Raw genomic sequence first — 19,130 nt, 5'->3', positions numbered from 1 at the left:
TAACCCAAACCGTTTTGTGCCTAAACCTAAAAAAAACCTTGACAATAGTGTTGTCAAATCACAAAACATATTTACCTTTCCAGCTGTGATTTGTGTTCCCTTTGGAAAGCACAGACAAACAATGCTGTGGCATCTGAAAAAGCTTATACATGTTGTTCTTGCACAGCTACACTAAAAGCAGTCAGGGATGCGTTTCACCAAATCTGCAACACGAAAACCGCAATTTGCAGCACGAGACCATTTCCTCTCACTCATTTAAACACATTTCACTAATCAAAACAGTCGCCATACTTGTGACCCATACGTGTGTATACCACATCCCTGAGGGACTCAGATATATGTCTGCAATCATTCACAAAACAATAACACTGCCACCATTTGTGGCACCATCGTTATGTACACAAGAAAAGACAGGCTGAGAGTCACAAGACTCATTAAAAAGTCAGACTGTGCACTGCACACTGTAGGGCTGCCGCAGCTGGCGAAGGAATATTCTTGTGCTCATTATGTTTAAATAATAATTCCCTTTGCCTTGTCTGCATAGTTCAAATCTCCTCTTGACATCTTGTTTGTAAACCCCCCCCCCAAAAACACACTCATAATAACTCTTGCATGGACTCTCTCTCTCTCTCTCTTAAACACACATTTTGTCATGGACACATACACATGTACAGTCGCAGTATCACAGCTACAGGCCCATACTAAGTGAACGCTGTGGTCACATGCAGTACTTGCAGGGTTTTCAGTTCTTTGCTCCAGTTATGTCTAACTAGTGAAGGGGAAGCCCTGGTGTACTGCAGCTAAAAGCCAAGTCCCACCAAGGAATGAATAATGAATACAGATTCCCCATCCAGTCTATCTGCAGACTAGTTCAAAGGCATCCTGCTATTCCATGCATAAAGCAACAAGACACACAACTCTATGCTAATGGCCCTCAATTCCAGGGGCTGGACTGAGCTTACCGAGCCATGCAAATGCTCCACTGCTATGGATGAAGATGTCAGATGAGGAGGGTGTGATGAGGAATTGCTCCAAAGTCTGGTGGGTGGGGGTGATGTGGTGGCCAGGAAAACAGTACATGTACGCTTGGGCACCGGCAGCATGCAACACACCCACACACAATACACACACAGTTTCAGGAACTACTGGAAGCACAAGTTGTCCCAAGGGAAGCCTGGACGTTTTATTGATGCTGAGTAATGCTAACGACCTCCCCAACGCTATAGGAGCATTGGGTGAGCCTGTCACAACAGATCACATATCAGTGCTAGCCACTAAGTCCTATACCAGTTACTGCAGTCAGGCCTCAGGAATAATATGATGCATCATTATAAATATTTCTGACACATTTCTTACTTTTGTTGACTTTTCTGTCTTACATTTCACCAGTGAGGTTACAAGAGCAACAACATTTCTGCGGGGACTGTGTGTTTTTCTTGCGCATGACTATGCAAGTGGGCAAAACTGTGCAGTCATTTAGCCATTTTCCTGATTACACTGAAAACAAAAGCCCTGGTTATCAGCAAAGGAAGCAGCTCTCTGCTTGTGAGACCATCAAAGGAAAAATGTTCTTCTCTGCAGAAGCTCAGAGAACAAAAAAAAAACTTAGCTAATTCTCCCCTGAGAAGGTACTATATGTGTTTGAGGCGCTTTCTCCTTTGTTTTTCTTATTTCATTCCCTGACTTCATCCCCTATTCTGTTCTGTCTCTTTTGCTTATGCTCTGACAGGATTTCTTCCAGCGTTTCTCTCTTGATCCCTCAGCCCTCCTCTCTTTCTTATTTCCCCCCTCTGCTCCCTTACATGACTCTTTGCATTTGAATCCATCATAATTCTGGTTTCTCAGTGTGACAGGAGCCTGCGCGAATCCTTTTGGCAACATTTCCTGGAATCTCACGGCAGCCACAGCGTAAAGAGACTGACTGGTCAGCAGCAGAGGAGCTCGACTGAAATCCTCTCTGGTTTTCAGAAACATTCTCAGGTCTGTGGTGTTGCTCAGAATAATGTAATTTACTGGACCTACTGGAATGAAGAGTTCATATCCACTAAACTTTCTTTTTCGAGTTAAAATGAGCTCTAGTGCAGAAGAGCTATTTAGGGGACCAGCTCTTCCTCACTCCAGCAGTAGAGAGTAGAGTGTCTAGTTTAATTACAACAGAGCAAGTGTTCGGTGTCATGCATGGGTGGAGGCCTCTACCTCTGCCTCGCCTCTCAGACCCTGATAGGACATCAGTGAACAGCAGAGGGTCATTAGGAGACACTCGGCAGGACATTGGCCAGTTGCAAGTGAGAAGCAGTAAGATTTTTGAATCAGAACAGTAATGAGGAGATGAGAACTGATCCTCGGGCGGCACAGTCGTTAGCTCTGTCGCCTTATGATAAGTTTGAGTTTCTGTTATCCCAGTGTCTGAATGGGGTTTCTCCACATACTCGATTTTCTCAGACAGCTGATGTCAATGTGAGTGAATCTAAATGTGATCTTACTGTGCTCGCTCATCTCATGTTTAAAATTACATACATTTATTCTAAGTTTCATTATGTAATCCCTTAAATCTCATCTCAGTAATCACTAGTGTAGACATACACTAGTGATTACTAACTTTCTGCCTCATGTCATAAACAAAGCCTGCAGCCTCTGAAATCAGCATTTTGTTATCTGCAGTGGGGTCGGGAAGGTTGCGGTTTCAATTAAGTTAAGAGATAATTGCTGATTGGTCATTATCCAGGTGAGTTACTGTATGACAGAAGAAATGAAGATACTGACCTCATTAAAGTGGGCCACCTCCTCACAGTTCTCTGCCACACGGCTGTAAAAGGACAGACCTGGAAGGCAAGGAGAACAGTTAAATGGTTCAGTAATGGCACAGTGCAGTACTGAAGTTCAATTTTAAGGTACCTCGCTTGATTCTATTCATTTTATGCTGTTTTATACCTCACTGCATTTATTTAACAGCTGTAGTTACTTTTCAGAATAAGACTTCACATAAAAAAAACATGATGCACATATTGTGAACTCCTGACCCCTTCCAGCACTTCTCTCTTGATGCTCCACCTCAACCACATACAACAGAGAAATATTCCTTATACATTGACGCATTAGTGATAAAAAGCTATTGGTACATGACTGCATCAATCCTCAGAGAGACAGTGATCAATATTATCCAACTACTGTCTAATATCGGTTTACATTTGTCACTATAAAGACCAGAAAAGACAAATGAATGACTTAAGCACCTGAAAAGCACACAAACAGGGACAGGCTGTGTGGAGCCACAGGAGACGGAAAAGAAATGCAAACAATTAAATGGCAACAATAGGCCTCACCATGCAACAGAACAGAAACAGAGAAACACAAAGACTGAGAAAAGACTTCAGCACCATAAGAATAACATGTGCAGATGTTCACTATGCACAGATTTCCACATGGTCTGCTTAAATGTCTGTAAACACAGTTGTGTGTTGGTGAATTGTGTATTCAAGGTTATACACAGGACAGAAAGCCATTCACTGTATGGTAACCTGATGCACTCATGCCTGCTACATCCTGTGTTCACCTGGCTGCTTTGTGATGGTCATGAATGGTGACAAACCGATGTGTGCACACTGCCTTGCTGGGGTAGTAGCTTTGTGTATCTGAGTTTTTGTGTGGGTGTTGATGTCTGTTTGGGTGCATGTGGACAGCTGATGTGTACTGGCATACATTTCTGTATATATATAAATACACACACACACACACACACACACAGACCTAAAAAGTGAATTACAGACCCTGTCAGTTTGGCTGTAATGATAAGTTTGAATGGAAATAAACAGTTTCTGCCTGATTCTAACATATTATTATTAATATTATCATTACTGTTATAATTTTTTTTATCTGTGCTGAAAGTATAGCATCACACATTCAAAGAGCAAACAGTCTTTGAGTTTAGAAAGACACAAACATGCAAAAGCAAACCTGAAAACACATTAAGCTTTGTACAACCTCATCAGTATAATTCTCAATAAAAAGGACCCATTTTAATGCTAGCTCATTATCTCTATCGCACTCTGCCCCACTTTCTGCAATCTTATAAAACCCACATCCTTTGAAATATTTTTGAGAGAATAAACACCACTTAAATGTCAGAGAGGGAGAGAGACAATATTCCTCCTACATTATTCAAAACAGAAGCGTTGCCGTCATACCAGCGTTTTCATCTAACTAGAGACGTGGGTTTAGGAAAGTAGATCATGTGAAGCTTATGTAAGGTGCTCCACACCAAACTAAAACAACATCCTGCTAATCAGGTTGGCTTTTGGCCTTGGTGGGATCAGTGAGGAATAAAGTGATAGAGAGCAGAGAAAGAACTAACCTGTGGTGGAAGAAAGAAAAGGAACAGCAAGTACATTTTTTATTTCATGCAGACAGGCTGAGATGAAAGGGGTGAAAGAAAAGGACAGAGAACACCGTGAAAGACTCACAACTAACATAAATGAAAGGGCAACAAGATGCTCTTCAGCTTTTTTTTTTCCAGCTTTCACTGGAGCTAGGAAAGGTAAAACTGAAAAATTTAATGACCAGAAAAGTGGAAAGGATTTTGTTGATCTGCTTTAATGTTCATGGTGTAATCAGCATCTCATCTTTGTTGTTCCATACTGAGATTTCATTTCGCTTTATTTCCTGACCAATTTATGAAACAGTAAAAGGTTTACATCCCAAATAGGCACCACAATTTAAACTAAACCAGCAGTAAATGTCTGTTCCAGCGGGGAACGCATAGAAAAGAGCGGTCCAGGGAGGAAAAAGGATTTAAATTATGTCTCCAGGATACAGTCGATTGCACAAAGCTCTATTTCAGCCTAAGAAATAGGGAAGATTCACAGAGACAAACAAACAGTCCATGCAGTGGTGTGGATGTCAAAGTTTAAAAGGGGGCTGATAACTGGTAAAAAGAGGTGAACAGAAAGAGGAATACCTATCTAGCAAGCTGCAATTGGATATCTTAAAAAGTGATTTCTGACACAGTGTCACCAAAGTGGAAATAATGCCTTAATTTCTCATTTAATTCTGACATACTGCTTGTCAAACTGTGGTCCTTATCCTGCAGGCAGTGCAGAAGCCCAGCCTATGAGCATCAAGAAATAGAGTGAGCCACAGATAACAGTGAGGATTCATCAAAGACTTGTCATGAAAAGTTATAATGCCTTGCCTTTGAAGCTGACTTTTTCAGCGTCTGTGTTATCAGATATAAAGAGCCAGCTTGACTGGACAGTAAACTTCACAGTCTTCTTTATTGCTTTTTTATATTGCATCTTGAATGCACTCAGTGCACTGATTTATGGCTTTTATTTTCTCAAAATACTGGACATTTGATTCTGCATAATGTGCATTATGTGTTAGACACCATTAGGTCTCTTTGCCTGTCAGACATAACATGTCATAACATAACACATCTCCCACCAGTATTTCTAGAGGTCATTTATGGTTTGACATACTCAGGGAGGGCTGTGGCTTCCTGGCAGACCTCTTCCTCTATAGACAGGAAGTTGTTTGAGCTGAAAGCACTCAGGAAGCTCTACTGACAGCCTGCAGGGAAAAGTATGACTCAAAAACCCACAACAGTGGAAGAGACTGGGGGAAACTGGACTGACGCATGAGTGTAAATAGAAGACCTGCCACACAATATGCATCAACTTTGGAATCAAGCAGTAATAAAAATACAGATTATTATGTCCCCAATAAATGTCAAATTCTAAATACAGCTGAGGAAATGATTTTCTTTTCAAGATGTGAAGAAGTTAATGAAATTTCTCTCATTATCCATCTGTGGCAAAGTGATTGCTAATAAACATAATTGAAGACATTAGTCTCCTCAAGCCACTTTAATGTAAAATTATACATTTTCATGGGATGCAGTAAACACAAAGCAATTACAGAAAACAATATTTGTTAAATCAGACTATGAAAGTGGGTGTCCTGGTGAATCGGTGTACAACAGGTTTGATCCCTGCTCAGATCGCTCTCTCTCTCGCCCACCTTTCCTGTGACTCTCTGTTATCTAACGATCCATAAATATCAAAATGTATAATACATACTTTACATCTGACCACTCAGATAAAGTGTTTTGTTCTTTTTAAAGCCTTCCATTATGGAAGGGCCTCCGTAATGTTTTTATATTTAAGTAAACCAAAATATGACAGACGGAAACTTGCTATAACTAATACCATGTGGTGAATTATTGTCGCAATAACGTGTGCAAATGTGTGTGGACAGTTGTGAAACTATCTCAATCAATGTGAAAGTGTGCATGAATCTGCGATGGCTGCTGTAGGCCTACAGGCCGCTCAAACTTTATCACCTGGCGCTCCAGCTCTCCTCGGCTTTACTCAGTCTGTAGCGACCTTCTCTTTTTCAGGAGGTATTTCCAAAATCCCCAGAGAGTCTTCTAACCACCTGGATGAAATAACATCCCGTCCGCTGGATTATTTTATTTTCTTTATCCCATTTCCCAAGTTACTCGCGCGTTTGCGAATCAAAACAAAGATGGCGGCCCGCCGGTGTTACACAATTTATGACCCTCTCTAAACACAATCCCGTGTTGTCAATACTTTATTCTTATTAAAAATAAAGTATGTGATACAACGTGGTTAAAAAAACACCGATATTTTGTGCCACATTTATCAGATTAAGAGACAAATATTTCCCTCAGGAGTTCGTAGAGACCAAAGACAGATCTAAAAAGAGAGACAGACTTACTCCAAATGAATGATAATCCATAACTCCATAACTGCTGAATGCGTAAATTAGAAACCGTTTGCAAACAAGTTCCCCATAATAACTCAAACGAGGGGATGATTTTGTTGTCACGGTTTGTCTCCGCTGTCCCCAGGTGGCCGGTGTTACAGCGGATCACGTGACCCCCTCAGAGTCTGTGGCCTGTTAACGAGTTACTTTCACAGGTTTGTGCTGTCACTGTTATTAAAATCTCCCTGCAGCTGATGTCTGAACATACAGATGGGCGGACAAATGATTGGAAAAACCAACATAAAATGTCTTGGTGAGATGTTGCTCCTCTTTGAGCTTCAAAAACAGCTTCATTGCTTCCTCATCATAGATCCTCCAGGTCTCTGAGCTCTGCTGGAGGAGTGAGTGCTGTTCTTCCAAAAGATATTCCTTCATTTGGTGATGTGGTGATGGCGATGGAGAGCGCTGTCTAACACGCTGGCCCAAAATCTCCCTTAATTGTTCAGCGGGGTTGAGATCTAGTGACTGTGAAAGCCATTAGCCATGGGCTGATGAAGCCTTGTTGAAGCACTGACACTTTCAGGCCAGCTGTGTTGAAAGTGTTTACTTGGGACCTGTAAAAATAAGCTAAAACTCAACACATTGTCTCCACAAGCTCCTCCATGACTCCATGCAAATCAAAATATTTCCATACTGGAGACAACAAGAAAGGCCCCATCTCAGCACAAAGCTAGCACATCACTAATTTTCATTCTCCTTAAACTGTTCACTGAGCCCTTGTTCCCTGTATGCAGACATCCACATCTGCAATGGCTGCACTCATTTCTTCAGGTTTTTCCTTTCATTTGTCACCCATCTGTATGCGCAGTCATTTTTTTTAACAGCTGTGAAAATCTGTGACCTTGTCTAAATATCATTTTTGTTATTATCTGTGAAACTAAAGTATGTGAACTGTGGTTGAAAACAACAACAACAACAAAACTTACATTGCTGTGTAATTTCACATTCAGGTCACACATTCTCATGGGTCACAGATTAGAGTGCATCACTGGTTTAACTGGGCAGGTGTGTGTCCTCTATCTAAAAGGTATTCACAAACCTTTTATGGTAACTACTATTTGCAAATGTTGTTGTTTAAATTTTTTTTTTTATGGTTGGCATCTGTTATCTGTCCTGCAACTAGAAAGAAGATTTGACGTGCACTCCTGCCTTTTCTTTCTTTTCTTTTCTTTTTTTCTTTTAATTTTTTAAAAAACTCATATAGAGAATATGACAGAAGTGAACGCCAGTGAAAGTCACTTGTGTCTTGAAGTGAACAGGTTTTGGAAAAGCACTGACTGAATCAGATACTGCAGGGCAGAAATTGGGGTGAAAAAGGCACGCATCGTTATTTAGGCTATTTGAAATTATAAAGAAATGAACTACAGCGACTGTGCAGACAGTTAGACCACAGGTAGGGAGAGGAGATGATCAAATCCTCGACACAGATGACATGGTTCATGTAATATCGAGACCCTGGTGAGTTCACTGCAGCACAGATCACAGCACTGAAACCCATCCTTTATCTGGTGCACACACACACACAGAGCAGAGGAGAGAGGAAAAGGGGAGGAAGGGGGTAGTGGTCTTGTAACATCCTACGCAACCCTGATGCTGACAACAGGAGTCTAATCAGAGATCAGCTGGGACTGAACATCTGTCATCTGTCAGAGAGTGGACCGGTCGCTGTCCAAGGTGCTGAAATACACACACCTCTCTTCCTTTGTCTCTCTCTCTCTCTCTCTCTCTCTCTTTCTCTCTCTCACACACACACACACACACACACACACACACACACACACACACACACAAAGAAACATAGGATGTCGATGAATAAATACACTGAACTCTTTGCAACCTTCCTTCCAGTTCCACATTGATTCCTATTTCCTCTGAACAGCAGGACGGGTGCTGTGATAATGACCCTGTAGAAGCTGTAAAAGGCCAAAGAACAAGTGGACTGCCAATTACCCTGAAGGAGTAACAAAGAACACCCCCAAACCTCCACTGCCAGTACCCTCCACAGTGATCAATGCCATCAGCTTTGTCAATAGTAACTTATTGGCCTCTTGCCTTTATTGCTTTATGAGGAAAAAGTGGAAATCACTGTAATGTCACGGTATTCCCAAGTATATATTTTTTCCTCTTGTGTGGTTATTATAAAGTGCTAATAATATTTCCTATAATATTCCTACAAAGATTTAACTGGGACTTCTGTGTAACCTGGGAGTGTCCTCTTAAATCAAGCGTCTAGTGGAAACATCAATTGAAAACAGTGACAAGAAATCCCTATAATGTCACTGTATTCTCAAGGAGTTACACTTGTTTTGTGTCTGTGTTACTGTAAATATCTAATGATAAAATATTTATGTATCATAATATAATTTTAAGGATAGAGGAATGCATATATTTTAGGATTTCTATAATTATAATGTTCGTTAATGATGGGAAGGCACACAGAGATCTAATTTTCGAAATATTAGTCCGGTTTGCTTCCAAAGCGCATTGGTACATCAGAGCGCTGCGCGTCTCCGGTGACCACGGACCCAAAGAGGGGTTTCCCCAACTTTTGACGCATCCAGGACTCCTGATTATTTCCCACCATCCTCTCTAACGTACAGCAAATCAAGGCACAGCACACAGCGAGACTCACTTTCAACACACATGGGCTACAACCTACGGAAATCTGGCAGGTAAAGATATCCTACCTCTGAATGTAACTTTGGCGATCCTGTCACCTTTCCCCCGAAGGTGAGCGACCGTCCTCAGGTGAACCATTAGAGCCATCATTAGTCCACAGTGACGGGGGAGTAATTTTACTCCACGCAGAAAAAACTTGAACCGTGCAATCTGTGCTTAATGGTCTTTAGGTGAGCCTCTTGCGTCTGGATTCGCTGGACCCAAAAATCGTTTTCCATACGGGCAGCATGTAAAATACTTTACATTTCTAATCTAACAAAAATGAGTGAATGAATCACAGGCTTCAGTTAACATTTCCTCCTGCTCCGTGCGTGCTCAGTGGCTCCTGGGCTCTACCGCGCATCTCAGAGCTGGCACTTGGTTTTACTCTGCTCGTTGTGCAGGAAGGGCGGGGGGTGGGCTTCATCTACAGCGAGGGGATGGTGGATGCTCTAATTTTGAACGATCAGACCAGCCCTGGGATTTGAGAGAAATTCGCTGCCTCCTTGTCTTTTTTTTCTTTTCCCTACAGTCATGCACTTACTGTACGCCTTACCATCGTCATATTCTTTATCTTCATTACAGACAGCCTGGTCTTAATTAAGTTAAATAATATCTAAATTCTATTTAGCTATTTTAAATTCATTAAAGATGCTATTTGAAAAATTAATGGATGATTTTCATTTTCCTTATGAAGACAGATTTAAAGGATTTTAAAGGATAATGAGCTTTTAATTCTTTGTCATATTCCATTTTAAGTCTCCTGTAATGTTGCTACAAAGACTAATTTAATTTACTAATTTAAGATGTTTTAGGATTAGATTTTACTCTTTTTTAGGACAGATTCAGTGTAAAATATAGTTGCCAGGCAACTCCGTATTCCCCTATGGTCCTGGGTAAGGATGGCTGTCAGGGTTCAAATGAGATGAGCTTTGCTAGTTAGCCCATGTCAGGTGTCGGGCAGTGGCCCTTCTTTTTGCTCCCAGTAACAAACAACAAAAACCACAGCATGTTTTACGTGCTGACTGACGCACTGTAATCTGTGTTTCTGTTACAAGGAAAGACCAGCAGGTAGCAGGTCGTTCTCTGAGAGGAAAATGAAGAATAATACCTCGTTTCACCAGCTGTTATATTTCCAGGAGTACCACAGCTGCACTGATGGCAGCAGGACTCGCTCTGACAGCACTGTGATGTTTCTGGTCCTAAACATCCCAGCAGTGACACACTCAGACTATTAGCATATCTTACAGTAATGGACCTGTTAAGATATGGACACTGACTCTCAGGAAAGCTTTCATGCAAAAATACATGTACTGAGTGACAACCTAGCATTGCCTGACACTTAAAAATGTATATTCAGCATCTGTGTCACTGTGGTTTAGCCTCAGCCGGTTACATTTGGCAGAAAGATCTACTCAGAAGCACTGTATTAAAATTCTCATCTACGCAGCATCTAGGACCAGTTTTCTCTTGAAACTTGCTGTTTTTGTTTTATGTTTCCACTATATTTTTGTCTAAGACAGTTAATTTAATTGTTTTTTTTAATTAACTGTCTTGTGTCTGGAACACACTGCTCATTTTGCTTTAACACCTTCATATAAACTCGGCTGTACAGTCAGTCTAACGTCACACGGTATAACAGCAGAGATGGCCTATTTCATCACCAGCAACTTGTCTCTTCACTTGGGGGAATTAAAGAAGGACCTGACATAAATAACCTCTGGCATGTGTATGACAAGACAGGACACCTTGTACTTAGTATGCTGAGCTGGCTGAGGTGTTATCTGAGGAGCAGTCCAGCCCTCTCCCTGCCTCTATGAGTGTGTGTGTGTGTGTGTGTGTGAAAATGAGTGACAGTGTCCATGCACATTTGCAGGTTTGCAACGGAGAGAGTGGAAGAAACAACTTTCTGCTTCCATAAGATTTTTTTTTTTTTTTTTTTTTTTTTTTAGTTTAAAAATGTGTTTTGCTTTTTGCTGACTCATGCACACTGGAAGATGCTGCAGTGGTGTTTGCGTGTAAGAGAGAGAGAGAGAGATAGCTAAAGAGAGAGAAAGAGGCAATTAGCACCAGTAATGAGTTTATGGAGTTAACGTTTTAAGGGCAGAGACCATAAGAAAAACAAACTTCACACTTACTTTATTGGCCCCTGGGGAACATGAAGACAGCCAGTGACACATTTATTGATTTTGTGATAACTTTGACTGGTACATGATTACTCCACAAAGAGAAAGCAACATTAGAGAAATCATCGGTGATTCTTTAGTAATTTATAAATAATTAAGCGTAAGTATTTATGGTGTAATAGCAAATTTCGGCTGTCTTGTGTTGAGGTATAATGTGTTGTACCCAATATTTTTTACAGGATTGGGAACAATACTGTAGTATTGTTATTGTATGCAGTTACTGCGTGGTGAACACCTGGTTACTAGCCTATATTTAACCTCTAATTTCCCATATCACTTTGTCTGTCTTTCAGATTCCAAGTTATTCTTGAATTCAGTCATGAAAAAGTGATGACTGAAGAGTTTTTCCAGTGCAGGTAGAGAGCAAAGCCAACAGAGGGAGATGTTGGTCTGGACTAAAACCACCAGCAGATAAACAAATCCAGCAGTCTTGTTCTTCTGGAGCTTATACAGGCAATACAGGCACATATACACATGCAGACAATGTATTCGCATACATTGTCAAGTCTTTATATGCTCCAATTCTGCCAGCATGAATGAGAATATTACTCAAAGATAAGTAACCTCTGAGCGATGAAGACTGTCAGTTGAACTGTTCTGTCCATCAGTCACATTGCTGCTGGTGTTATGGGACATTATCTGGCATAACAGGCAGGTCAAGAGGGTTTACAGCAAAACCCAGAAGATCTCCAGGAAACTAGAAGGGCTCCCATTTGAACAAAAACAAAAACAAAAACCCATCAGCTTGGTATATTGTACTCAGGCTATATTATTATTATTTTTTAAATGTGGCTTGTTGCTCCATCTAGTGGTTAAATGACTAATTTGGAAAATGGATGTAAGTGTGAACTTTTGTCTCCACAGACTGATTAGATCATTTGCTGGAGTCCTGGCCCACAGTCCTGGTCTCTCCCACCCGGTGCAGTGATGTTGTCATGGAAATGTTTAATCCTGACGTGCATCAGGTCTGCAAGAATAAGACTGGAACAGGACAGGACAGTGGGGTCTGAACTGCTTACATAAAGGGTAAGAGGCAGCTACCTGCCATAAAAAATAATAATCAGATAGCTTTAAAAGGATAAAACACAGAAATTATTATAAAATCATGCCCTGGTAAGAGCTGCTCTCACCCTGCCAGTCTGCACCTGCTACCAGGCCTCAGTTTAGGATGAAATCAGTGTCGCTCCCTGAAGAGGGAGACATTTAGTCAGTTTTTTTTTTCCTAATCTCATACTAAATCCAAAATCAAAGAGGAACACTGCAAGCACGTTTAAAGATCTAAGAAGCAGGCTGTTTTTGTTACGGAATAAAACATATTATTTGAACAAGGTAAAATTATGACTACCGTCAAGTCTTCCCACATACAGACAGCCCTTTATGTCGCAGTTTAAAGACTCTTTCTCTCCCACTTCAGCTCATATTAAGTTTAAAAAAGTAATCCCTTCTTCAAATAATACTGCAGAGCTTTGTGGATGTAGGAAGTTTTTTCTCCTACACAAAGAAGCTGCAAATTTACAGTGGAAGCGGTTGTCCCATCGGAAGAGGGGAGGGGAGGGCTGGTGTGTCCCAACCCTCTGCATCCAGCTGGTGCGTCGCTCCGCAGCAGTAGCGCGCCACAGTCAATATGGCATTAGCCGCAAGCAGGACGCTCTTGGCGCTATTCATCACGTTTTGCGCACCGGGATGCGGATGGACAGGTAAATGAGTTATTTACTTTTTCCCGAGCAGGTGCACGGTTTAGCACCTCTGTATTAATCAGTTTGATAATTGCTGGGGCGTTGTTGCTTTCACCTCTTGTAGTTTAATGGGTCCCGTTTGATTGATGAGACAGTTGCATACTGTGACTTTGACCAGCATATTGCACTTTTCATGCATTAAAATGCTTTTTTTCCCTCAGTGCTGTTATTTTGAAAGGAACGAAAACAGAAATGTCTACGTGCGCGCGTGCATAATCACTTCTGTGCGCGCCAGACATAAACATTTGCAAATCCCAAGTTCCTGCAGATGTAATAGATTAATTGCTGCTATTTAGAGTGCATCAGACTATTTAATTTACACTGTACAGTTTGATTCATCATTTGCAGATGTGAAAGAGTGAGTTTAAGTGAGCAATTACAGAAAATATGGGCTTTGACAGTTCACTGTAGTTACTTTATGGGGGGAAACTATGATGCTGGACTCTTAGCAGCAGTCATGGAACAAGTCCTTACCTCATACAGTAGACACATACTAGAGTAACTGTGATCAACCACTAGAAGGTGATGATTAATTTCAGGCTTCATCAGGAGATGTAGAAAAAGTGCATTTTATTGAGTGGTTTCATGCCAAATTGGTGACTGATCTGGCTAATGGTGGTGATAAATGATCTGCCTCTAAAATTAATTTTCATGGGAGAAGAGAATTGGAGGGGAGGCTCAAGTTTTCTGTCTGTCACACTTCCTGTGGGCAGTGTTACTGCTTTTAATGTCAGATCGGCCGTCAGCCAGCAGTCAGGAATGGGTGAAATATACCTCAAAAATCAATCAAAGTGAATCAAAATGCTTTTAACCCTCAAGAAAATGCAACCTGCTTCAGGGTTTTTGGTATCAGTGTATTAAAAAATACTGCACGTCAACACAGTGATAAATCAGATGGACGTAGCACTTTTTTTGACAGGCAGACACTGAGGAAACCACAGCGGCACACATGTTTTTAAAGTTTCTTACTGTTTGTAAAATCAATTTGCAGGGGAAGAAGGCTAAGTCCTCCAGACAGAAAAAATATCCAAAATAACAAAAGTGCCATAAAGCCTGAAGAGTTTTGGAGGGGAGTAAGCTAACCTTTTTGGCAGAGTTTAAAGACCAGCCTTTCTTTTTTTGACCCACTCAGTCCACTTTTTGTGTCAGTTGATCTGTAAGTCTCTATATGTCTCCTTCTCAACTGCAAGCACTTAGTGAGTGAGGTCATTGAATTTCTGTGAATATAGGCAGCTGCTGTTTGTTGTGGGCTTTTCCTCTGGGTGGTTTTCTTTTCCATCTTTTAGGAAGTATTTTCAGGGCAGCCGTGCACTCATTCTGCAACAGCCAGCCTCACATTCATTCACTTCTATACATTCACACCTGGGAGCTACTTAGAATAACCACAGTTCACTGCTGTGGGCCACTGAGCAGCATGGGTGGAGCAGTTTGGAGTTAAATGCCTTCCTCTCAGGAATTTTGACAGTAGTTGTTAAAGGAGAGGAGAGTGTTACTCATTAACTTTCTCCACTCACATGTCATCAGCTTGTCAGTCTAAAATTCTTCAGAAAAGTGGGTGAAATTGGGCTTGTGGGAGTAGCTGGACACCTAGGTGGGAGCAGTGCAAATAGAGAGAACAGAAACATAGTGTATTTGGAACATAAATAATGTCAACTTCTTCCATTCAGCCACAGTCCATCAACTCCTGGAAAGTGAGGAGTGTGGAGGGTAATTGGGATAGAGAGGGGAGAGGGGAAAGAGGGAATCATGTCCTTGCAGGCCAGTGGAATTTAATTTCTCTGCTCTACTTAACAAGCTGGAATTCTGCAGGAACAACACACGACAGATCTCACAGAAAGCTCTCAGAATCAGGAATTTCAACTTAAGCTTTTTTTTTTTTTTTGCTTTGGGAAAACATAAGAGTTACAGAGAGGCAGGTGTAGCAGATGTCTAATATTTCTAATATTTTCACCTGACGTAGCTTGACCCAGCTCCCCCACCCACCTGTAACTTGGCCGCCTGTCAAACCTGCCAGCGATGGCATGTCTCGTGTCATGATGTCATTTCTAGATGCGGTTCCAGGTGTTTAAACAAGTACCACCTGTGCTATGAACACACTTGTCACAGCACAGTAGATGTCAGCATACTAAGCGTGTTGCAGGAAGATATAGCATAAACTAACCCTGTAACGTGTCAATCTCCATGAGCGAGAGGATATTAGAATCATTTGGGAAGTGGTTCAAGAAGTGAGCCTGTGACCACCAACACTGAAATGCAATATATGCTGTAGCCTATTACTGTAAATGCCACATGTCATAAATGTCATATATAAATGCATTTAACCCTCCCCACCCAAACAATTACTCACTTCAGGTTGCTGCTTTCAATAAAATATGTTCTCAGTCACATTTCCCGATTAAATCAGGCTTCATTCCCAATAATGTAATGACGGCAACCTAACCTAACATTCTGGTGATTGATGGTGCGAGGACTGGAGCAGCCATTTATGGTCATGGTCACAGTCTGGTGTGTTGGCTTTATGACGGGGTTAAGTGAGCCTAAGAACCTAAGTGAGCCTGTATTCACAGAGGCAGCTCTTTTCTAGAAGATATCCCAGCCCCATATATCTTTTTTTTTGTTTGAGCAGAAAAAGACAGGACTCAGAATTTGATCTTTTAAAAAAACAGTTCAGCTTTTTACTCATTTGCTGTCTTGCTCACAGTTAGATGAGAAAACTCATACCACTCTCACGTCTGTTTAATGAAGCTGCATCTAGAAGACAGTTAGCTTGGCACATAGAGTGGAAATGGGGAGAAACAGAAAGCCAGCTCTGTCAATGTAAAGGAATCTGATAACTAGCACCTCTAAAGCTCTTTCAGGTAGTCCTTCTATGAGGCTTTAGCCTCCACCCAGTGCACTGTGGGAGAATGGAAATTTGTTTGTGCTGCTCATAGCACTAAAAAAAAATCTCTTCTCCATAAATTTAATTCCAGAGTAAGTGTTCCAGTTACTCATGATAATTCACAGAACACACTGTCAGCAGTTTTTATAGGGACTGTTTCCTCTGTAGAAAGCAGTTCCAATAGAAATAGTTGACAAAGTCTTCTGTGGATTATCCAGACTAACTGGGGACATTGTTTCTGGGCACATACACTTTGCTGTTGATTTCTTATAATGTAATTTTTCAGTATTGTGAGCACCACAGCAAATTTTCTATTCCCCAATTTATTTTGGTATTTTGGCATCAGGCATTTCAAAGCCATTCAAAACCTGGACAAATAAAACCAAATTACCTGCATGGCTGACTAGTGTTGACTGAGAAAAAAAGTTTTTGGGTTATCTTCGGGTGGCTCAGTCTGACCAGTCAGATTCAATTTCAAGTTTGTTTTGATCTCAGTATGACAGCTGAATATCATAAAAGAAGAGGAACATACAGTATTCCCAACACTGAGAAGTGTCAAGAAAGCCCAGAAAGCTGTGCAGACTTATGCTTCCCTTGTTCCTGGCCTTGTTAGCCTCAGTCATCAGGTGCATGCCTTTTTCATTACTACGACAGCAAATTCTTTTACTATCTAAACACCAACAATTGTATATGACTTTGACATTGACTTACAGAATTCCTAATCTATGATCAACACTGCATCACCTCACCTCTGATGAGCCTCCTCTCCCTTGTTAACCCCTTCACACATACGTCCTCCACACACACACACACACACACACACACACACACACACACACACACACACACACACACACACACACACACACACACACACACACACACACACACACACACACACACACACACACACACATACACAGTCACTGGTGATCCTGGTTATTGATGGGAGTCTCTGATTGATGACAGTTATTAGGGGTTAAAGGCAAACTCATTAGGGGTGAAGGGGGGGTCAGCAGTGTGATTTTGTTCTCTTGTAAAAGTGGAGCACGCTGCAGGTGCATGAGGGCAAGTATTTACTGGAGTCTTTTAACCTCAGGGCATACCTGCATACACATTCTACACACACATACACACACATGTGTGTCTGTCTATAAATCTTGCAGTGTGTATGTGTGGCGAATATCCTGTATCCTTCAAACAGGATAAGCTGCACAGAAAACAATCTGCATTGTTGATTAGTGTTGTCATTATGTCATTATGTTGCTGTCTTTTTTTTTTTAATGAAAACGACAGTAACATAATAACCCTCAGGCCTTGCCCTCATTCTACACATACTTAATACTTTCCGCTGTCCAACTCAATCATACTCTGTCTGTTATTCACATTCACAAATGCAACACAGAAGATGTTGTATTATTGCTCTAGTTTCCCCTGGTAACGCCCTGAAACCAAGCCTCCCTCCATAAGATTATGATGTTACGACCACTCAGTTGCTTAACTGCTTCCCAAACTGTTTATTCTTGGATGGCAATCATGCATCTGCTCTGCTTGAACGAGTCTTGATTTAATCAGAAATATCTGGTTTGCCCCTGGATCATAAATTTCCAAAGAGGGCCAAATCACAGAGTGATGTCTGGACAGAGGAGCAGATCCCTTCCTACATAATACACGGCCTTATTGGAAACAGGGTGCAAGTGACTGAAGTGTGTCCAGACTTGTGTCAGTGGAGTCTGCCACAAACAGCTGATAAAACTGACTCCACTGTAACCCTGCACTAATGAGGAAATAATAAGAAGAGATTGCATTTTGTTTTTTAACCGGGAAAACACTCTCGCAATAATTCATCCACTCAGGCACAATGTGATGAGAGTCTGTATCTCAAGGCTTGCTGCCAGAGTGGTGCTATCTACAATCAGCAGAAACAATGATGAGACAATCTTTCACCGCATACTGAAACTTTAAGATAAGAAAAGACAATATTGTAGGACCCCGAAGAGCTATGACCATCTGCAAACTGCAGCGCAAGAGGCATGATAGGCAATTATTTCTAAAAGTGAAAAGTGAAAGCCCAGATCCAGCTGGGAGAACACCTGGAGACAAAAAGAACTGAACGTGATGAAGTGATTTTGTGACGATGTGAAACCAAAACGGCTGCTGTAAAGCTTTTGGGAGCACAGACTGCACATAAGGACCAGCTGTTTATGAGATGGACAGACAATATTGACAATTATATGTGACAGTGATGAATGACCAACATGCTAATAAACCTTGCATTACTTTTGCTCAAGTACTTCATATCATCTGTATTTAGCTAATGCTTAAATACTATTTGGATCTTGAGATCTGAAAACAGTTCTCTTAATTCTCTTAATCAGCACTCAAAGACTGCAATGAAGCATACATTTCTATATTTATAGAATTTAAGTCTGCAGAAAAAATAAATATATATTTTAACAGCATATAAATATCAAATAGGATAGCTCTATATATCAGGCAGAAGCTTTTCATACAACAGCATCAGAACCAAGTGCAAAAACAAACCTTTACTCAACTTTTATGCACTAACCTTTTTGACGTCATTGGGGACCAGGCTCCACATCTAGAATGTGAATAGTTTACTTAAGCATGATGACCAATACATAACAAAGAAACAATAGACTGAACTCTATACAGCCTCTTTCTCCCCCCATTACGTAGATGGGACACAACCAAACTTTGAACATGCTCTGGTTCCACTGGGACTGATAGGATTAAATACTTTTTCTTTCCATGATTCAGACTTCTTACTAATGTCACCTAAGTGTTGTTGATTTGTTGATTCAGCTGAGGCTTCAGCATCCATGCAGGCTCTCAGGCTTGAAGCCATTATTTTATGCATGATGA

General features: G+C 41.0%; 2 protein-coding genes across 10 annotated transcripts in view; one reads left to right on the top strand and one right to left on the bottom strand.

The window, feature by feature from the left end:
* Window positions 1-9,597, bottom strand: part of otofa (otoferlin a) — a 64,596-nt gene extending 54,999 nt beyond the window's left edge. For all 6 annotated transcript variants that reach the window (XM_041064234.1, XM_041064233.1, XM_041064232.1 and 3 more), the window contains exons 1-2: window positions 9,471-9,597; window positions 2,764-2,822 (exon numbers count right to left, since the gene is read on the bottom strand). In XM_041064234.1, the coding sequence (XP_040920168.1) occupies window positions 2,764-2,822; window positions 9,471-9,552 (141 nt within the window). In that variant the 5' untranslated portion in view covers window positions 9,553-9,597. The remainder of the gene's footprint in view (window positions 1-2,763; window positions 2,823-9,470) is intronic.
* Window positions 9,598-13,225: 3,628 nt separating this feature from the next.
* The window catches only part of fndc1 (fibronectin type III domain containing 1), a 34,160-nt gene continuing 28,255 nt past the window's right edge, over window positions 13,226-19,130 (top strand). For all 4 annotated transcript variants that reach the window (XM_041063961.1, XM_041063960.1, XM_041063962.1 and 1 more), the window contains exon 1: window positions 13,226-13,324. In XM_041063961.1, the coding sequence (XP_040919895.1) occupies window positions 13,252-13,324 (73 nt within the window). In that variant the 5' untranslated portion in view covers window positions 13,226-13,251. The remainder of the gene's footprint in view (window positions 13,325-19,130) is intronic.

This window comes from Toxotes jaculatrix, chromosome 19 (genome assembly GCF_017976425.1).
Source record: "Toxotes jaculatrix isolate fToxJac2 chromosome 19, fToxJac2.pri, whole genome shotgun sequence".
Taxonomy (NCBI): Eukaryota; Metazoa; Chordata; class Actinopteri; family Toxotidae; genus Toxotes; species Toxotes jaculatrix.
Note: the sequence above shows the minus strand (reverse complement) of the source record. Positions and strands in the feature narration are given on the sequence as shown.